At 43.7% G+C, this 17,241-nt stretch overlaps 1 protein-coding gene across 1 annotated transcript in view; it reads right to left on the bottom strand.

Annotated features, from left to right (window-relative positions):
* Positions 1 to 16,650, bottom strand: part of LOC130120315 (GTPase IMAP family member 8-like) — a 60,042-nt gene extending 43,392 nt beyond the window's left edge. The window contains exons 1-3 of the mRNA XM_056288866.1: positions 16,509 to 16,650; positions 16,083 to 16,169; positions 9,625 to 9,705 (exon numbers count right to left, since the gene is read on the bottom strand). Of these exons, the coding sequence (XP_056144841.1) occupies positions 9,625 to 9,705; positions 16,083 to 16,169; positions 16,509 to 16,650 (310 nt within the window). The remainder of the gene's footprint in view (positions 1 to 9,624; positions 9,706 to 16,082; positions 16,170 to 16,508) is intronic.
* Positions 16,651 to 17,241: the final 591 nt, after the last annotated feature.

Below are 17,241 nucleotides of genomic sequence, written 5' to 3'. Positions count from 1 at the left end.
TGAGACAGTGGAATGAATGGAAGGTGAGAGGAAAAATACGGATGTGGGCTGTTTCAGGGCCAGAGGGGGTTATATGTGATCCAAGAGGCAGTTTGTTGTTAAACACAACACTTCTGATCACACGTTTAACTGAGCACACGTTTAACTGCAGTTCCTCAACATTTTGATAGCCCTGCTGTAAGTAAAGGTTCAGCAGCAAAGTGACGGTAGATTATGTTTTGTATTTGTGAATCAGTGTCTCAAGCAGTAGGGACTCTCTGTGTGAATGATCATTAGAATAACCCTTTTGATATTGGGTGTAAAAATACTCTAAATTAGTAAATCATCTGGCATTTTTCTTTGGGCATCATCTTAGGAACCCACTGACAGTTTCCTAAGTAATGCAGTACATCCTGTGTACAATACAAGAACAATATGATCTCTGGAGAAAGGACTTGACAAGGTCCCTAATAGACAATAGACTTTATATGACCACCTATTTAGATTCAGCATTCTCTCCACTGTACTAAAAGGGCAACATGACAAGCTTGCAGGTGTGGAAAATGTAGGAAGTGGGCAGTTATCAGTGTATCATGAGGCAGTTATACTGAGAAGGATAAGTTTTATGAAATAAAACCTTGCATTGCTAAAACTCAATGCAGCCCTCCGATCCTTTAGCCAAACACCTTAGCAAAGGGGGGGGGGGGACGGAGCTATGTCTGCAGCTTACAGTGGAAATGCACGTCTGGTGATGTCAGGAGAATGTGTAACAGATACGCAGAAGCTCGTCTCTTAGTCTGGGCTCTTGGCACTCGCCGCTGCCTCTCAGCGTTTTTGCTTGATTAAAAAGCGCCCAGGAGTTTGTAAGCGCGTGGTGGGCGCGAGCGCACACCCTGACAGCTTAACATACTGATTATTCAAGCCTCTTAGGCTAAGCCACGGCATTCGAGTGATGAACGTCAACTCCGCTCTCTCCCTCACGCAGTCTCTCTTGCGCTTTCTCTCTCCCTCTCATTCTCCATTTGAAGGAGTGGAGAGGCTGAGACAGCTTGAAGAAGGCAGACCTGTTGTCTGGGAAGTATAGGGGATCAGTGACACAGTGATTCACACACTGCCGTGGCTTTATTTAGACATAATCCTACCAGTGTAGTGAACTAGAAAAGTACCTGTGTGGTGCCAGCTAGCTCTAACTGGACTCTCCAGTTGTTACTGGGTGTGGACCACAGCAAGCGTCTCCTCATTGTGGTGGCCTATAACATGTTAGTGGGGATGGGTTGTATGTCACACTGCTTGAATTTAAGATGTTGAATATCATATGTATACTCTCTCTCTCTCTCTCTCTCTCTCTCTCTCTCTCTCTCTCTCTCTCTCTCTCATATATATATATATATATCATTGTCAATTTTGTGTTTCTATCAAGATTTTGTAGAACATGTGACTTTCTGGCTTTTTTCACACTACAGGTGTAAGTAGCACAGATTCCTTTTTTTGCCTACTTAGCCAATGTAGCGCATTCGGGGGGCAGCCCGGGAACCGCCACAGCCAGGATGCGAACCTGGATCTCCCCCTCGACGGGCGACAACGTTAACCAGTCGACTAAAGGGTCTGACCCGTTAGCCAAGGGCTAGCGACTCTATTTATCCATGCATGTTACACTACCACCCTCCTTCGGGAAGCACATCCCTGCGCTTCAGCATGTCAGCTCCCTCACGCCTCTGGGTGCACGTGCTTCCGATTATGTTTTTTGTTCAAATATGAGTCATGCACATGACATTATTTGTTATTGTAAATGTACATGTACATTCTGTCCTTTCAGGGCAGAGGTCTGTTCACAGTGATGTCATATATGGGCCACAATGGGTGAATGTAAACAGTAGAAGCAAATACATCAGGAATCAGGAACATTTTATTATCATTTCAGTCATGTACTTGCGTATACAAAAGAAACAAAATTTAGTTTCTCCCAGCCCACAGCAGTGCAACACAAAAGATAAAAACATATCCAAAATTTCCCAAAACGACACCACCAAAAACATACAAAAACAGAGAGAACAAAAGAAAAAAACCCCACAGTAAACGAAACAGTCCAAATCAGACCAGATATGAGCAACAAATCAGCATTGAGGAATAAGGCTTGTAACGTCAGCCTAGCCTTTTTGTCATCATATTTCATCATTATGTTAGCATGAATGTTGCTAACCTGTGTGTGTATCAATGTCACATAGACACATTCTTGTATTTGGTATTCCACAGAGCTAGTGGAGCTGTCGCTGTAACATGCATACAGCTTAGTAGAGTCACCAAGTGTTCAGGACTTATTGCATTTTTCTTGTTTTCGGGACATCTAATAGCCTATTTACAGTTGTAATTGGGACTGTCACTTCAAAGCGTATAGAGAGTGCAAACTAGGGACTTTCCAAAAATATTTCTGCTCCCGGTTAAAATACATACATGAGAGCACACAGCATTTCAAGGCATTATTCATTTCTTGCACACAGTGCAGTGAAATCCAAGCTGTCCCTCTCTGTATCTGGGCTGAGTTTTGGAGTTCCTTTAGCTTGCTGGCAGGGCCTCAGCTGCACCGCCGTGCCGCACCTGATAAACAGATTGGTCCCAGCTAGGAGTGGAGGGGGTGGCTGGGGACGTAGACGTTGCCACTGTTTGTGCTTACTACCTCACATTCAGCGGGCAATGTGGACATAAATGAAATCACATCAGATTGGAGCAGTTCTAGCAGGTCAGTGAATTGAGCTAAATGGTTTCCGTGATTTGTAAATTATCTGCAGTTATCTCCTCCAACTGCAACTGCAACTCCAAAACTTTATATTTATTTATTTTTGAAGACAGTAATCCAGGATATGCTTGGGACACTACCTGAGAGCAATTTACATTGTGGAAAATAAAATACATTGTGAATAATAAATGCACCCTCATTAGATTCATTAGATTTTTCAAACAAGCAAGAGCTAAACACACACACACACACACACACACACATAAATATATATATATATATATATATAGTATATATGTGTGTATGTATTAATTTCAATCATTTCAATCATAGAATCAACAATGAGTTCAAACAAAAATGCAGAAGTTTAGGATAAGAGGAATAACAGGCAAAAACGGAACTTGACAGAATCATATTTCAGCGGCGCAGAGCAGGACAGCTGCAGCATAAGTGATAGATGCTCCTTTACACTATTGTTCTGGTCAACTGGCTGCAGGGCTTCCTAGCTCTCTATGTGGTCAACTGGCCGATAAACCCATTGTGAACTTTTTTTGTGATAAGCTTAATATTTCTGTATTTCTTTAAGTGCATACCCCCCCCATCATTCTCCCCATCCCTGTTTTCCCCTCCTCTCCCTTCATCCTCCCATTTTCCGTTTTCGCGAAAGAATAGTAGATAGGCGTTCTCCCCCTTTCTTTCCTTGACACACTTTTCTTCGGTCCCGTCTTTCGCTTATTTATCTATTTTACATTTTATATGTTATGTGAGGCTTCCAAAGCATCTGCAGAAGAGGCTGCTAAGTCAGCGAGAATGTAGTGCTTAAGCAGATGTAGAAAAGCAGGCGAAGTGCTTCAGGAGCGAGAGGAAGCACTTCTCCCAGTAGCTGTTGGCGCCGTGTGCTCAGCATGCTCAGCGTGCTCAGGTACAGACAGACCTGGTTGACGGGAAAAGTAGTGGTGGTGGAATGGGGGGATGGGGGAATGGGGCAGGTCTGAGAAAGAGAGCTTCAAATCCCACTAGCTTCTGCAGTGCCTTCCATGTACCCATATGCACAACCTATTCATTAATCACTAAAACATTTCAGACCCACCCCCCCAAAAGGAACACATTTAGGTGAAACCAGTCAGCTTTTCAGCTGGTGAAACAAAATATCAAAATATAATTCCACCATATACTTCGAGGAGTGATGTTTTTCAATGATTGTAAACGGTAGAATAACGCTGAAACTCTGTAATGACTCCTTTTAATGATGAGGATATGTCAATGACGTGTGACCTCACAGTGATGCCTCAAAATATTAAACGTTATCTCCATCTCCTGATGCTCTTAATCCCCCCCCCCCCCCCGTACTGTTAAACGCTAGTTTAAAAGTAGATTTTTGCGACTTCAAAATGAAGTAAGATCTGGAATGTTTTCGCAGTGTGTGGTGTTACAAAAATGTGCTTTGCTTTATTGTTGATGATGAGCTGATCTTGGGGAGTGTAGTGAGATTATTTAGATTCTGTGAATCTTGTGTTACTGACCATATTGGTTTTTATCCTACTTGTTGTGCTGTAACTTTTTTGTAGTTTTTATTAGAGTATTGTTGAAAATTAAATCAATCTGTCTGTCTGTCTGTCTCTGTCTCTCTCTCTGTCTCTCTCTCTCAGTTCAATTCAATGATGCTTTAGGCATGACTGCATTAATTACAATTTTGCCAAAGCAAAACAGGTCAACAGAGTACTAAACAAAAACAAAAAACAAAAAAAAGAGGAATACATATAGATCTGGCAGAAACATGGAACAGCACTTGAACAGCAACTGGCATTCTGACACATATTGTGCCATAAGGTGTGCACTTTGGCCCTCTCCTAAAATAAGTGGCCATTGTTCTTTCACTTCCAGTAGAAAATTTGATCTGATTTTCAAATTTCTCCAGGAATTTTTTTCTCATGTTCCAGAATTTTTCACAATTTAGGAGGAAGTGCATCTCTGTCGACCTCACCTGCCATACAGTGACCGCATATTCTTTGCTATTTTGGTAGCCAAGATTTTTTTTGTGTCCGTGCTTTTCAATGGCTAGACTGTGGTCACTGAGCCTGTACTTGGTAAGGATGTGTTTCTGCTTACTATCTCTGACAGTGGAGAGATAGTCAGCCAATTTGTATTCTCTTTTTAGGGCCCGATAACATTCTAATTTGTGTTGTAATTTGGTTTCTATGTCCCAATGTTCTAAATATGAGTTTTTGCATTGTTTGATGATTTGGTTTACTCTAATCCAGGGGTCGGGAACCTTTTTGACTGGGAGAGCCATAAAAGCCAAATATTTCTAAATATATTTCATTGAGAGCCATATAGTATTTTTAACGTATAATAAATTAAATATGTCTTACTTTTAATGCGACTTCTGGTGCTGCATGGTTTTGCTGATGGCCTTGTAGTCTGGTTCATACGTGGTGAGGTTGAGCTTCATGCAGGCGTTGAGGCTTCCATCAGTTAAACGTGAGCGTAGGTTGGTCTTAATGTTCCTCATATGTGAGAATGACTGCTCACATGCATATGTAGAGCCAAACATGGTCAATACGGCAATACTCACACGCTGCATTGTGTGGTATGTCACAGGAAGCTCGTTCCAAGTTTTAAGAATCAGCTGGTCTTCAGGTTGAAGATTTTTCATTTCTGTCCACTTGTGTTCCCTCGCCAGCTCTGCTCGCTGTCGCGCAAGACTTTCCAACTCTCCATTAAGTGACTTGAACTTACTCATCCACATGTCTGATGCCTTCAGGTCAGCAACTTCCAGCTCAAAGTCTCCGATAGAGACCCCGGGGATGCATGTCAGGTCGATTTTGTCCACTGCACACTCATGTGGATGAGTGATGAACTTGAAAAGACCAGTGCGCGCACGAAATTCTCCAAAACGTGCTTTGAATGACTGCAGGAGATTGAACGTAAAGCCAGCTAGCTGCTGGAGATCCAGATGTTGAGTGGAGTCACTTGCTAAGCATGCATCTCTAAATTGTTGCAGTCTTTCAAAGTGCAGAAGACGACCTGTTTCAATGTCCCTGAGAAAGACTTCCAGCTTGCTTTCAAATGCAAACACTGCTTGTTGAAGGGATGAGATTGTATTTCCAATACCTTGCATTTTCACATTGAGCTGGTTCAGATGGCCAGTTATGTCCACGAGATAGTGAAACTGCAGGAGCCAGTCAGTGTTGTCTAGCTCAGGATGCCTGACGCCTTTCATTTCAAGAAAAGTCCGGATTTCACTCAGGCAAGCTGCAAAACGGCTGAGCACCTTCCCCCTTGACAACCAACGCACGTTGCTGTGTAAAAGCAGACCGGGATAATGATTCCCAACTTCTTCTAACAGAGCTTTAAACTGGCGATCATTTAAAGCTCGGGCAACAATAAAGTTGACCACTCGAATGACCAGAGACATCACCTCGCCAAGCTCCTGGCCACACGTCTGAGCGCAAAGCGCCTCCTGGTGCAGGATGCAATGAAAACTTAGGATGGCTCTCTTTTCATGTTCACGGAGAAGCGCTACAAATCCTTTGTTCTTCCCCAACATACAGGGTGCACCATCAGTACAGACAGAAATAAGTTTATCCATCGGTAGTTTTTTTTCTTTAGCAAACTCCATGAAAGACATGAATAAATCCTCTCCTCTTGTTGTCCCTTTCATTGGCAAAACAGCCAAGCTTTCCTCACGCAGTGTGTCACCTGCAGCATACCTGGCAATGATACTGCACTGAGATAGATGGCTAACGTCTGTTGACTCATCTAACGCGAGAGAAAAGTATGTCCCGGCGTTTATGTCCTTAATTTGTGTTTCCTCGACTTGATTTGATGCTACGATCGTGCACAGTTCTTGCTGACAGGGGCATGTCTTTTATTCGTTTGATTATCTTGTCTTTATTTGGGAAGTCATCAAACAGTTCATTGGCCACATCAAGCATGAATGTTTTGGCATACTCGCCATCTGTGAATGACTTTCCATTCCTTACTATTGCCAAAGCCCCCGCAAAGCTAGCGGAATTCCCGTCACCTTGCTTGGTCCACACACGTAGTTGCTGCTGACTCGTCTGCACTCTCCGCTGTAGCTCCTCGCATGCCCTTTTCCTGCTGTCCCCCGCTGGATATTTCGATGCAAATGAAGCATGGTGCGTATCGAAGTGCCGCTTTATATTTGACCGTTTCATCGATGCAATTTTATCATTGCATATTAGACATACCGCAGATCCTGCTCTCTCCACAAATGCAAATTCCTCTGTCCACGCAGCCTGGAATGCACGGTAATCATCGTCTTTTTTTCTTTTCGCCATCTTTTCCATTACAAGGGTTGAAGCGGATAAACTAGTTGGCTATCTGATAAAATTGATTTCTTCACCTTTACAATGACCCGGACATGCTCGCGAGCCATTGGTTCCCGACTCGACCCACGGGTGACCCGTGACCCGTGAAATGTATCTTCAAAACTAATTTCTGTTTACTTTAAAATGACACAGTATTATTAAGAAATATCACAAGTATTTTAAAATCAGTTCCAAACTGATTTTTTTGAAAAAAAAATAATTTTCAACTCAAAATTGTCTGGGAGCCATATGCCGTCACCGGAAGAGCCATATATGGCTCGCGAGCCATAGGTTCCCGACCGCTGCTCTAATCTGTGGTTGGTTAGCAGTGCTAGTCTGAAACTAATCTGTGTTAGTGGTTACGGGGTTAGTTAGTTTCAGAACCAGCTGACTGAGGGGACTCTTAGCTCTTGGATTTGGAATGCTTTAAATTGCAATGTGTCATGGGGACTTGATTTAAGATGCATCCAGAATTTAATTGATCTTTTTTGGATATTTATTATCAATGGGAAATGGCCTAACTCTGCCCTGCATGCATTTGTTGGTGTTTTCCTTTGTACGTTTAGCAATTTTCGACAGAATACTGCATGCAGGGCTTCTATTGGATGTTTTTCCCATCTAGTGTAGTCTTGCTGACTGAGTGGACCCCATACTTCACTTTCATATATTGCAATGGGCAGGGTGACACAGTCAAAGGTTTTGGGCCATATTTTAATTGGATGTCTATTTTAATAGAATTTTATTTTTATTGCATGGAAAGCTCTTCAGGCTTTCTGTGTAAGTGCATTCACTGCCAGACCAAAGCTTCTCGAGGCACTGATTTTCAGTCCCGGTTAATCATAATTTAACATTTGCTCTAGGGTGGTGTTACCTAGAGTAAATAGGTGTCTACTTTCCTAACACCTGGACTTCTTCTGGAAGACCATAGTTTTTGTCTTTTTTAAGTTTACTGTCAGGGCCCAGTTCTGAAAGTATTTCTCATGCAGATCCAGATGCTGCTGTAGACCCTGATCTGTGGGTGACAGCAGGACCAGGTCATCTGCATAGAGCAATAATTTAACTTCTGTGTTGTTCAGGGTGAGGCCAGGATCTGCAGATTGTTCCAGTAACACCACTAACTTGTTGATGTCGATATTGAACAGGTTTGGACTCAAACTGCAGCCCTGTCTCACCCCTCAGCCTTGAGTGAAGTATTCTGTTCTTTTGTCTTATTTATGATCCGCATATTTGATTTGGCAAAGATTTTACGCCGGATGCCCTTCCTGACGCAACCCTCCCCATTTGTCCGGGCTTGGGACCGGCACTAAGGATGCACTGGCTTGTGCATCCTCAGTGGCTGGGTTACCCTGGACAGTTACTACATGATCACAATTTTTGTGACAATTATAAATTGTTTTGGGATTGTTGGAGATCTAAAAAAGACAATTTTTTTTCTCTTACTCAATGGTGGAAGGTAGCAAAGGCCCAAATTAGAAGAGATAAAAGACCTGCAAGATGTTTCTGGCTCACAACTTGATCAGCAGAATAATAATCTCCTGCTCAGGTTGTCTAAATGGAAATGGTTGCTACCCCAGCTGTCCTACAGGCGAAGAACTCTGATAGTTAACTACCTGGTCGCCTCCTCTCTATGGCACAGACTCATTGTTTTAGTGCTACCACCAGGCCTTGGTGAAGAGATGCAGAAGCTCCTGGTGAATTTTTTCTGGTCTGGTCAGCACTGGCTGAGTACATCGGCCCTGTATCTCCCTGTGGCAGAGGGAGGACAGGGACTTATAGACATTTGATCCAGAACTGCGGCCTGCAGAGTACAGACAGCACAGAGGCTGCTATATGGCTGTGGTCCCTGCTGGTTGGCTCCTGCTTGGCTGCTACTTTGGAAAGCTGGCCAGCTTGGGTTGATAAACACCTTTTTTTGCTGAGATCATCTGAAGCTGACCTAACTGAACTCACACCTTTTTACAACTCGGTGGTTGAAGCCTGGCAGATGCTGAAGCTCACACGAACTCCTGACTGCTGACCCTAGACCAAGAATGTGGCTTTTTGAGGAGCCTCTGTTGCACAATGACTTCCTTGGGAGTACCACCTTTTCCTCTGCTCCAGTAAGGACTAAGTTTGTTGAGGCTGGCATTTCTAAACTGGGCCATCTTACAAAAACATCCTTGGAAGTACTTAGTGGCATCATCAACATCAGGTCCTCCAGAGTGCTGAATAGTGTTGTGGAGGAAGTCTGGGAGTCCCTATCTGGGCCACTGAGAGTTTTTGCTGAAAATCGTGCTCTAACTGACCAATGGGATGATGACAATGAGTATGTTTTTTCCCTCCCTGATCATCAGTCCTGCAGTTGGGGTGTGGTGAGGGGGGAGTAGACTGCTTCTTTTCCTGAATACACCAGTGCTGGGTAGTTTCAGCTCTTGTGGGAAGAAGCAGTTTTACTCCAGCTGTGTGAAGGTACTCAACCTTCGCTTTCCGGCTGAAGTCAAGGAGTTGAGGTGGACTGAGGTTTTTGCTTCAGACTGTACCCCTAAAGGCAGGTGGAGGGCCCTGTATAAGCCTCCTGTTGAGAAACGGATGGCTGACCTCCAGTGAAGGACATGGAGCAATAGCTATGAACAGACACCGAGTTCACCTGGATCCAAGCACTGGGGAGGAATGTCCTTTCTGCACACAAAAAGAAACATTAGACCATTTAGTGGTCTCTTGTCCTCGATTAGTGGGCTTATTTAGGGTACTGCAGGAATGGGTGGAAGCTTTGGGAGAGGATTTCTCTGTCCCCTTGTTTGTTTTTGGGCCTAAATACAAGGCAAGAAAAAGGCTGCTCCTGGTCCTAGTAAATTTTCTGTTTGGAACTGCTAAGCTAGCGATCTGGAAGACCAGGAAGAATCAGATGTTAGGTCAGGGCTGGACTGATGTGATGCAGAGTATGAAGGGTTTGGTGGTGGCTTGTCTGAGGATAGAGCACACTTTCTACACCCTGACCAGTAACCTGGACTCTTTCAGGGCTCTGTGGGGGTTAAGACAGGTATTATGATCACTAAGTGAAGATGGGTCACTTATTCTTAATTTTTAATTTATTATGGTCGTGTGTGTGTGTGTGTGTGTGTGTGTGTGTGTGTGTGTGACAGAGGAAGATGCAGAAGACAGGAAGAAATGGAAACGTATGATCTGCTGTGGCGACCCCTAATGGGGGCAGCCGAAAGTAGTAGTAGTGTGTGTGTAATTTGACTGAGCCACAGTAATGATGCCTGATTTTGTTTTTTTAGCTTACTAGTTTAATGTTGACATGATAGGAATGGAGGATTTTTATGCTGTGGTGTAAATAAGTTATTTTAAAAGTCAAAGTCTCTCTCTCTTCGTCCTTCCCCTCTCGTTCTCTCTGTCTCTCTTTCTCTCTCTCTCTCTCCCTGTTTATATGTTTAGAAAGATTTCAAGTCTGTTTTTTGTTAAAATTTTTTTAAAATAAAGACTTGTTTTAAAATTAAAAACAAATTCTCCCTGTCCCCCCCCTCTCCGTCTCCCCCCTCTCGTTCTCTCTCTCATTCTTATTCTCTCTCTCTCTCTCTCTCTCTCTCTCTCTCTCTCTCTCTCTCTCTCTCTCTCTCTCTCTCTCTCTCTCTCTCTCTCTCTCTCTCTCTCTCTCTCTCTCAATTATTCAAAGAATGGAATACCAAAACTGTGTCAGTGCTAATATTCAGCTACCAAGGCTAGAATGCAACTCGGTGGTCTGAGTTAAGACTCTTCCCCCTATTTTTCCCTGTCTCCTCTCGTCCTATCCTCACCTCTGCCTCCAATCTCCTCTCAGCCACGTATCATCACCTGATGACATTGGAGACATGATACTTCACAGGCTCCTCAGGGGAGTCGTCGTGCCCGCACCATCTGTTTTAGATCAGCACTTAACGACGAGGGCAATAATTGAGAAAGACCTCAAACCATGTCTAGTACCCTTGCTGGAATCCCTGATCGGGGTATAAGCATTCGTTTGTAATGAGAAGATGAATACTCGCATGGTTATGGACATGCACTGACATATATCCTCTGTGTATTGACACACGGCTTGCAGCCCCAAGCAGAGCGTAATTACTGTAAGAACATCCTCTTGATTTTTGACATTTCGCGAAGCTCATCGTGGAGCTGAGCCGCAATCTGTTCCCCTGCAGGCGAATCGAAAGTGGTGGGAGATTATTCAACCAGCGGTTTCTTGTGATTTTTCCCCGCCAAGATTTGATGTAACTTGAACCATAGGCTAATACGCTTTCATCATTTATCAAGAGAGGCATATGACATCATGATTATCCCCCCCCCTTCTCTTACACACACACACACACACACACACGCTACTATATCATGGAAAGATCGCATGCCGAGGTAATCTTGATAAGCACTATCAATCCGGATGGAAAAGTGGGCATGTGTGTGGGTGTGCATGTTTGTAAATATGTGTATGGAAGTGGGGCTAAAGTACTGAACGTGGAATAAAAGCGATGTCTCAGTGTAGGAGGGTCTTACAGTTTTCACTTTTCCCCTCCTGTGGGATTAAGTATTTAAAGCCTGCACAACATCAAAGTGTTTAACGTTGTCCCCATGTAAGGAGGAACGCTACGCTAAAGCTGTGAAGGTGTCAAACACTGCTAAACGATTCAGGATATTAGTCCTTCCCTCATGAGTGCACACACACACACACACACACACACACACACACACACACACACACACACACACACACACACACACACGAACACAAAGACCAAATACACAAATTGTGCAAACATATCTGCTCATTAGTTTGCATGGTGTATAATATTGTAGCGAAATCAGGGGGTAACCGGGACGTGAACCCACGTCGCCCACCAGTCAACTAAAGGGTCCAACCCGTTAGCCAATCGGCTAGCGAGTCTAGACATATGTGATTGTTACACTAGCCCCCTCCTTGGGGAAGCGCGTCCCCACGCTTCAGCGTAGCAGCTCCCTCACGCCTCTGGGCGCACACGCTTCCGGTGGCCTCACAGTCTCACCATCCCACTTCTGACACCAATAGCAAATTCAGGGGGCAGCCGGGAACCGCCGCAGCCGGGAATCGAACCCAGGTCTGCACTATCCAGTCAATTAAATCAATGTTTCCCAACCCAGTCCTCAAGGAACTCCTATCCTGCAGCTTTTCTTTGCAACCCTTAATAGGTACCTGTTTGTAGTTATTCAACCAATCAGCAATGAATTATGTCAGATTTTGCACACCTTGCATAAATAAGTGCTGTGAGATGATTGGTTGAGTATGTACAAGCAGGGATATCTATGCAGGGTTACAATGAAAATCTGCAGGATAGGGGTTCCTCGAGGACTGGGTTGGGAATCATTGAATTAAAGGGTCTGACCTGTTAGCCAAGGGCTAGCAAGTCTATTCATCCGTGGTTGTTACAATATGTTTTATAAACTAAACACAAATGTGCCAAAGCCTCCCATAACCGGCTGGTCTCAGGTAATGCGGTCAGTGTGCAGGTTCACACATGATAACCAGCTTTTCATGTTGACACTTAATTACAGCTGCTGGAAAACAATATCTGCTCTGATGCTCGGTGAAGTCAAAAGGTCACATTAACAGTGAACGCCACTAATTTGGATTCAGGTCCTATCTGTCATGTTGGATATCAGCACACGAGCCCCGATCTAATTAGTCAAGAGACATGTGAATGAAAATCAAAGTTTGTGACATGTATGTATGTATGTACTATATACGTATGTGTGAAAACGAAACAAAGAGTGAGAATGTGTGTGTTTTTAAGGATGTATGTGTGTGTGTGTGTGTGTGTGTGTTTGTGTGTGAAAGAGAATAATGTGCATGTGTGCATGTGCACGTGTTCACATGAGCACATTTGCTAGAGAGGGGAACTGATTTAATTCAGCCCCATTACATTCTCAACTCATCAACTATGGGGGCAATCAGGCGCCATTTGCAGTATATCCGGATAGTAGGGGAATATCGGGTAATACAACCTGCCAAAAAACTGGCTGGTCAACACTTTGTTACTGGTAATTTATCACATTTATTAAAGCTGACATGTTTCATCTGCAGAAAAATTGTACTAGTCAGGGGAAAGAAACAGCTGTGCAGTTACCATGCACTTAAGTGGGACTGTCTCACGATGCACAAAACTCATTTGGCTTGGCTGTATACGCACAGTCCTATTGTAATATACTGGAAGACTTCATAAGACTTGTTATCGAAATTCTCCACGTTTGTGTTTTTTTTTGTATTTACTCTGATTTGACACATGCAGAACTATTTACTTCTACTCAGAAGACCTGTTGGATAAGCCATTTAGTTTGTCGAGCTTGATTAATGTTGTCGTATAACGATACAGCTTTGGAGTCGATTATTCATAGGCATATGAGCACAATGTATTTCATAAAGAGCTTTCTAAACACTCGGATTCCCCGCTGATGTGGATGGTGTGTGATTTGCTGTGTGCATGTAGACCTTGTGGACTTTTGACCTGTCCAGAAAGTCTCCCTGCTTTCCGCCAGATGCATGCTGTGGTAGACTCCAGCCCCCCGTGGCCTGGAATTGGATTAAGTCATAATAGACCATGAGAGAATAAGTGAATGAATGAGTACTAGAGGGTAATGAAATTTAGGAAGTGTGTGGGAGAGACGAAAAATAAGGACAAGACAAAAGCCACGACTTCATGTATTGCTGAAATACACTGCTCAAAAAAATAAAGGGAACACCTAAAAACACAATATAGACCTCGATGAATGAAATATTTCAGCTGAAAATCTTTATTTATTAGACAGAGGAATGTGTTTAGAGCAAAATAACCTAAGAATGATCAATGGAAATCAAAATCATTAGCCCATTAAGGTCTGGATTCAGAATCATACTCAAAATCAAAGTGGAAAATGAGAACATAGGCTGATCCAACTTCTGTGGAAATTCTTCAAGACGATTCAAAATGAGGCTCAGTAGTGTGTGTGGCCTCCACGTGCCTGTTTGCACTCCCTACAATGTCTGGGCATGCTCCTGATGAGACGACGGATGGTCTCCTGAGGGATCTCCTCCCAGACCTGGATCAGGGCATCGGTCAACTCCTGGACAGTCTGTGGTGCGACATCGCGTTGGCGGATGATACGAGACATGATGTCCCAGAGGTGCTCGATTGGATTCAGGTCTGGGGAACGTGCAGGCCAGTCCATAGCAACAATGCCCTCGACATACAGGAACTGCTGACACACTCTGGCCACATGAGGACGAGCATTGTCATGCATGAGCAGGAACCCAGGGCCCACTGCACCAGCATATGGTCTGACAATGGGTCTGAGGATCTCATCCCGGTACCTAATGGCAGTCATGGTACCTCTGGCTAGCACGTAGAGGTCTGTGCGGCCCTCCAAGGATATGCCTCCCCAGACCATCACTGACCCACCGCCAAACCAGTCATGCTGGAGGATGTTGCAGGCAGCAGAACGTTCTCCACAGCGTCTCCAGACTCTCTCACGTCTGTCACATGTGTTCAGTGTGAACCTGCTCTCATCTGTGAAGAGCACAGGGCGCCAATGGCGAATCTGCCAACCAAGATGTTCTCTGGCAAAGGTCAATTGGGCTGCACGGTGTTGGGCTGTGAGCACAGGCCCCAATTGTGGACGTCGGGCCCTCATACCATCCTCATGCATTCTGTTTCTCACTGTTTGAGCAGAAACCTGCACATTAGTGGCCTGTTGAAGGTCGTTTTGTAGGGCTCCGGCAGTGCTCCTCCTGTTCCTCCTTGCACAAAGGACCAGATAGCGGTCCTACTGCGGGGTTGTTGTCCTCCTGCGGCCCCCTCCACGTCTCCTGGTGTACTGGCCTGTCTCCTGGTACCTCCTCCATGCTCTGGACACTGTGCTGGGAGACACATCAAATCTTCTTGCCACAGCACGCATTGATGTGCCATCCTGGATGAGCTGCACTACCTGAGCAACTTCTGTAGGTTGCAGATACCGCCTCATGCCACCTCTAGTGGTGAGGGCACTAGCAAAATGAAAAACTAACCAAAGATCGGCCAGAAAAGATGAGGACAGGCAAATGGTCTGTGGCCACCACCTGCAAATCCATTCCTTTTATAGGGGTTGTCTTGCAAATTGTCTAATTTCCACTAGGAAATTAGACAATTTACCAACAGGTGAAATTGATTCACAAATCAGTGTTGCTTCCTAACTGGACAGGTTGATATCTCAAAAGTGTGACTGACTTGGAGCTACATTGCATTGCTTATGTGTTCCCTTTATTTTTTTGAGCAGTGTATATGGCGGGGTCACCAATCTAATTTCTATTGTATAAGTATAGTGTATATGGTTTTTGTATACAGCATTTACATCACTTATTTGCTAGAACCAGCTCCTCAAATCAGTTTAGCTCACACTTGAATAGGATTGTTTACAGTAAAACAAATAACAACAAAAAAATTAGTTTCTTTATTAATTATGATCAAATGAACACAAGTTCAACAGAAGGTGCTTTAAAAATGTCCCTCACAAATAAATATAAAGTATTCTACAGTTATAGGGAATGAAACTTTAAAAATATAAAAATTAATTGGAAAACCACAAAAATAAAAATAAACAACTCCAAATAGTTTGTTAGTCTGATAATGAAGTGAGCTAACATGTTGACTTAGGATAACAGCTGTTTCAATCATTTGTCCTCAATAGTTCCAGTTAAAGCTCAATATTACTCAAGATTACACCTTAGTAATGTAAAATATTCTAATTAATTCAACTGTAAGGTTGCCGGTACTACAGATGGTTATTCTAACATGGGGATGTTGTGAGCAGGTGGGAAACACAACGTGCTGTGGGTGACCCCCAACTGTTGGAAGGGGATACTGCAGAATGAGGCAGACAGTCTAATAGACACACAGAGAAAGTGGAGGTGTTCTGTGATGGATAACCTGACTCCACATATAGTTTTAAGAATTTTTGCTTTCTACCTAAACCCCAAAATACCTTCAAAAACATCCATCACAGGCCCACAGGACTGTGTTGTCCACATTTATTGCCCATACCGACTTGCTCTAATTCAGGGAGACTCAGAGGGCTTGAGGCAGAAAGCAGGGAGACACCCTGCAGAGCTGCACAGTCCATCTCAGGACCTACACAGTACCCATTCGCATGATTCACCTACGAGGTGTTATATGCCTCCAGTTCAGCTAACGTCTTGGGAATTAGAGAGGAAACCACTTTAAAAATGGAGAGGTCATGCAAACTCCACACAGTCCAAAAGTTGCAACTTATTGCTCTGCATAAACTGGAACATTTTCTTTGGCCACTAAAATGATCATAAAATTAGTTCTTAAAAAAAAACCTCGAATATATATTAATACCATTTCATGCTTTATCTCTCTATTTACCCTAACACAAATGCCAAAAAAAAAGATAAAATGGCTTGAACAACCCATGTAAATGGTAATAATTTGAAGATGGAATGGTACAAGGATCTGTTAACAGGGCCAGTACATTATCCAAACAGATTTTCTGTGTGTATTTGTCGTTCATCTGCTCTGTGTTGGATTTTGCTCCTTGCAGCGGGGGACATTTGAGGAAACTGTGGTTCACTCCGGGTTCAGCATCCATAGTGCGTTACTTCATATTTTAATGATCCCTGTGTAGTAGACCATGGCTCAGCGAGTGCTCTCCACTTCACTGCATTTGTAGACATTTCTCAGAGGCTGACTACACACACACACACACACACACAGATGGGGGGGGGGGGGGAAATGCCACATGGCAGTTGCCATGATGAGAAGGCATAGGATCTAGTTTCTGAGGCATAAATATGTCCAGCTTCAAGATATACAACTGGCGATTCCACGACTAGCTGAAGCCTTACTGACTGGTTATTGCCCCTTCTCTGTAGCACAGGCACGGTTGTGTGTGCACACACACACACACACACACACACACACACACACACACACACACACACACACACACACACACACACACACACACACACGTGCAAAAACACGGCAGGGGCATGTGTACAGTCACACACATGCTGATGGGGTCAAATAAAGGATATTTAACAAAGGGCTGAAAATTAACTCTCACCTTACGCTGGGATTATGCAAAACACATCCATCAATTGTTGCTGTAAAGCACCGGCAACCAAGGGAGTGCTCTCATTCCTCGGAGCTAGCAATCCTTTTACAGTAATGGAGGCTC

Source organism: Lampris incognitus, chromosome 11, assembly GCF_029633865.1.
Source record: "Lampris incognitus isolate fLamInc1 chromosome 11, fLamInc1.hap2, whole genome shotgun sequence".
NCBI classification, from domain to species: Eukaryota; Metazoa; Chordata; class Actinopteri; order Lampriformes; family Lampridae; genus Lampris; species Lampris incognitus.
Note: the sequence above shows the minus strand (reverse complement) of the source record. Positions and strands in the feature narration are given on the sequence as shown.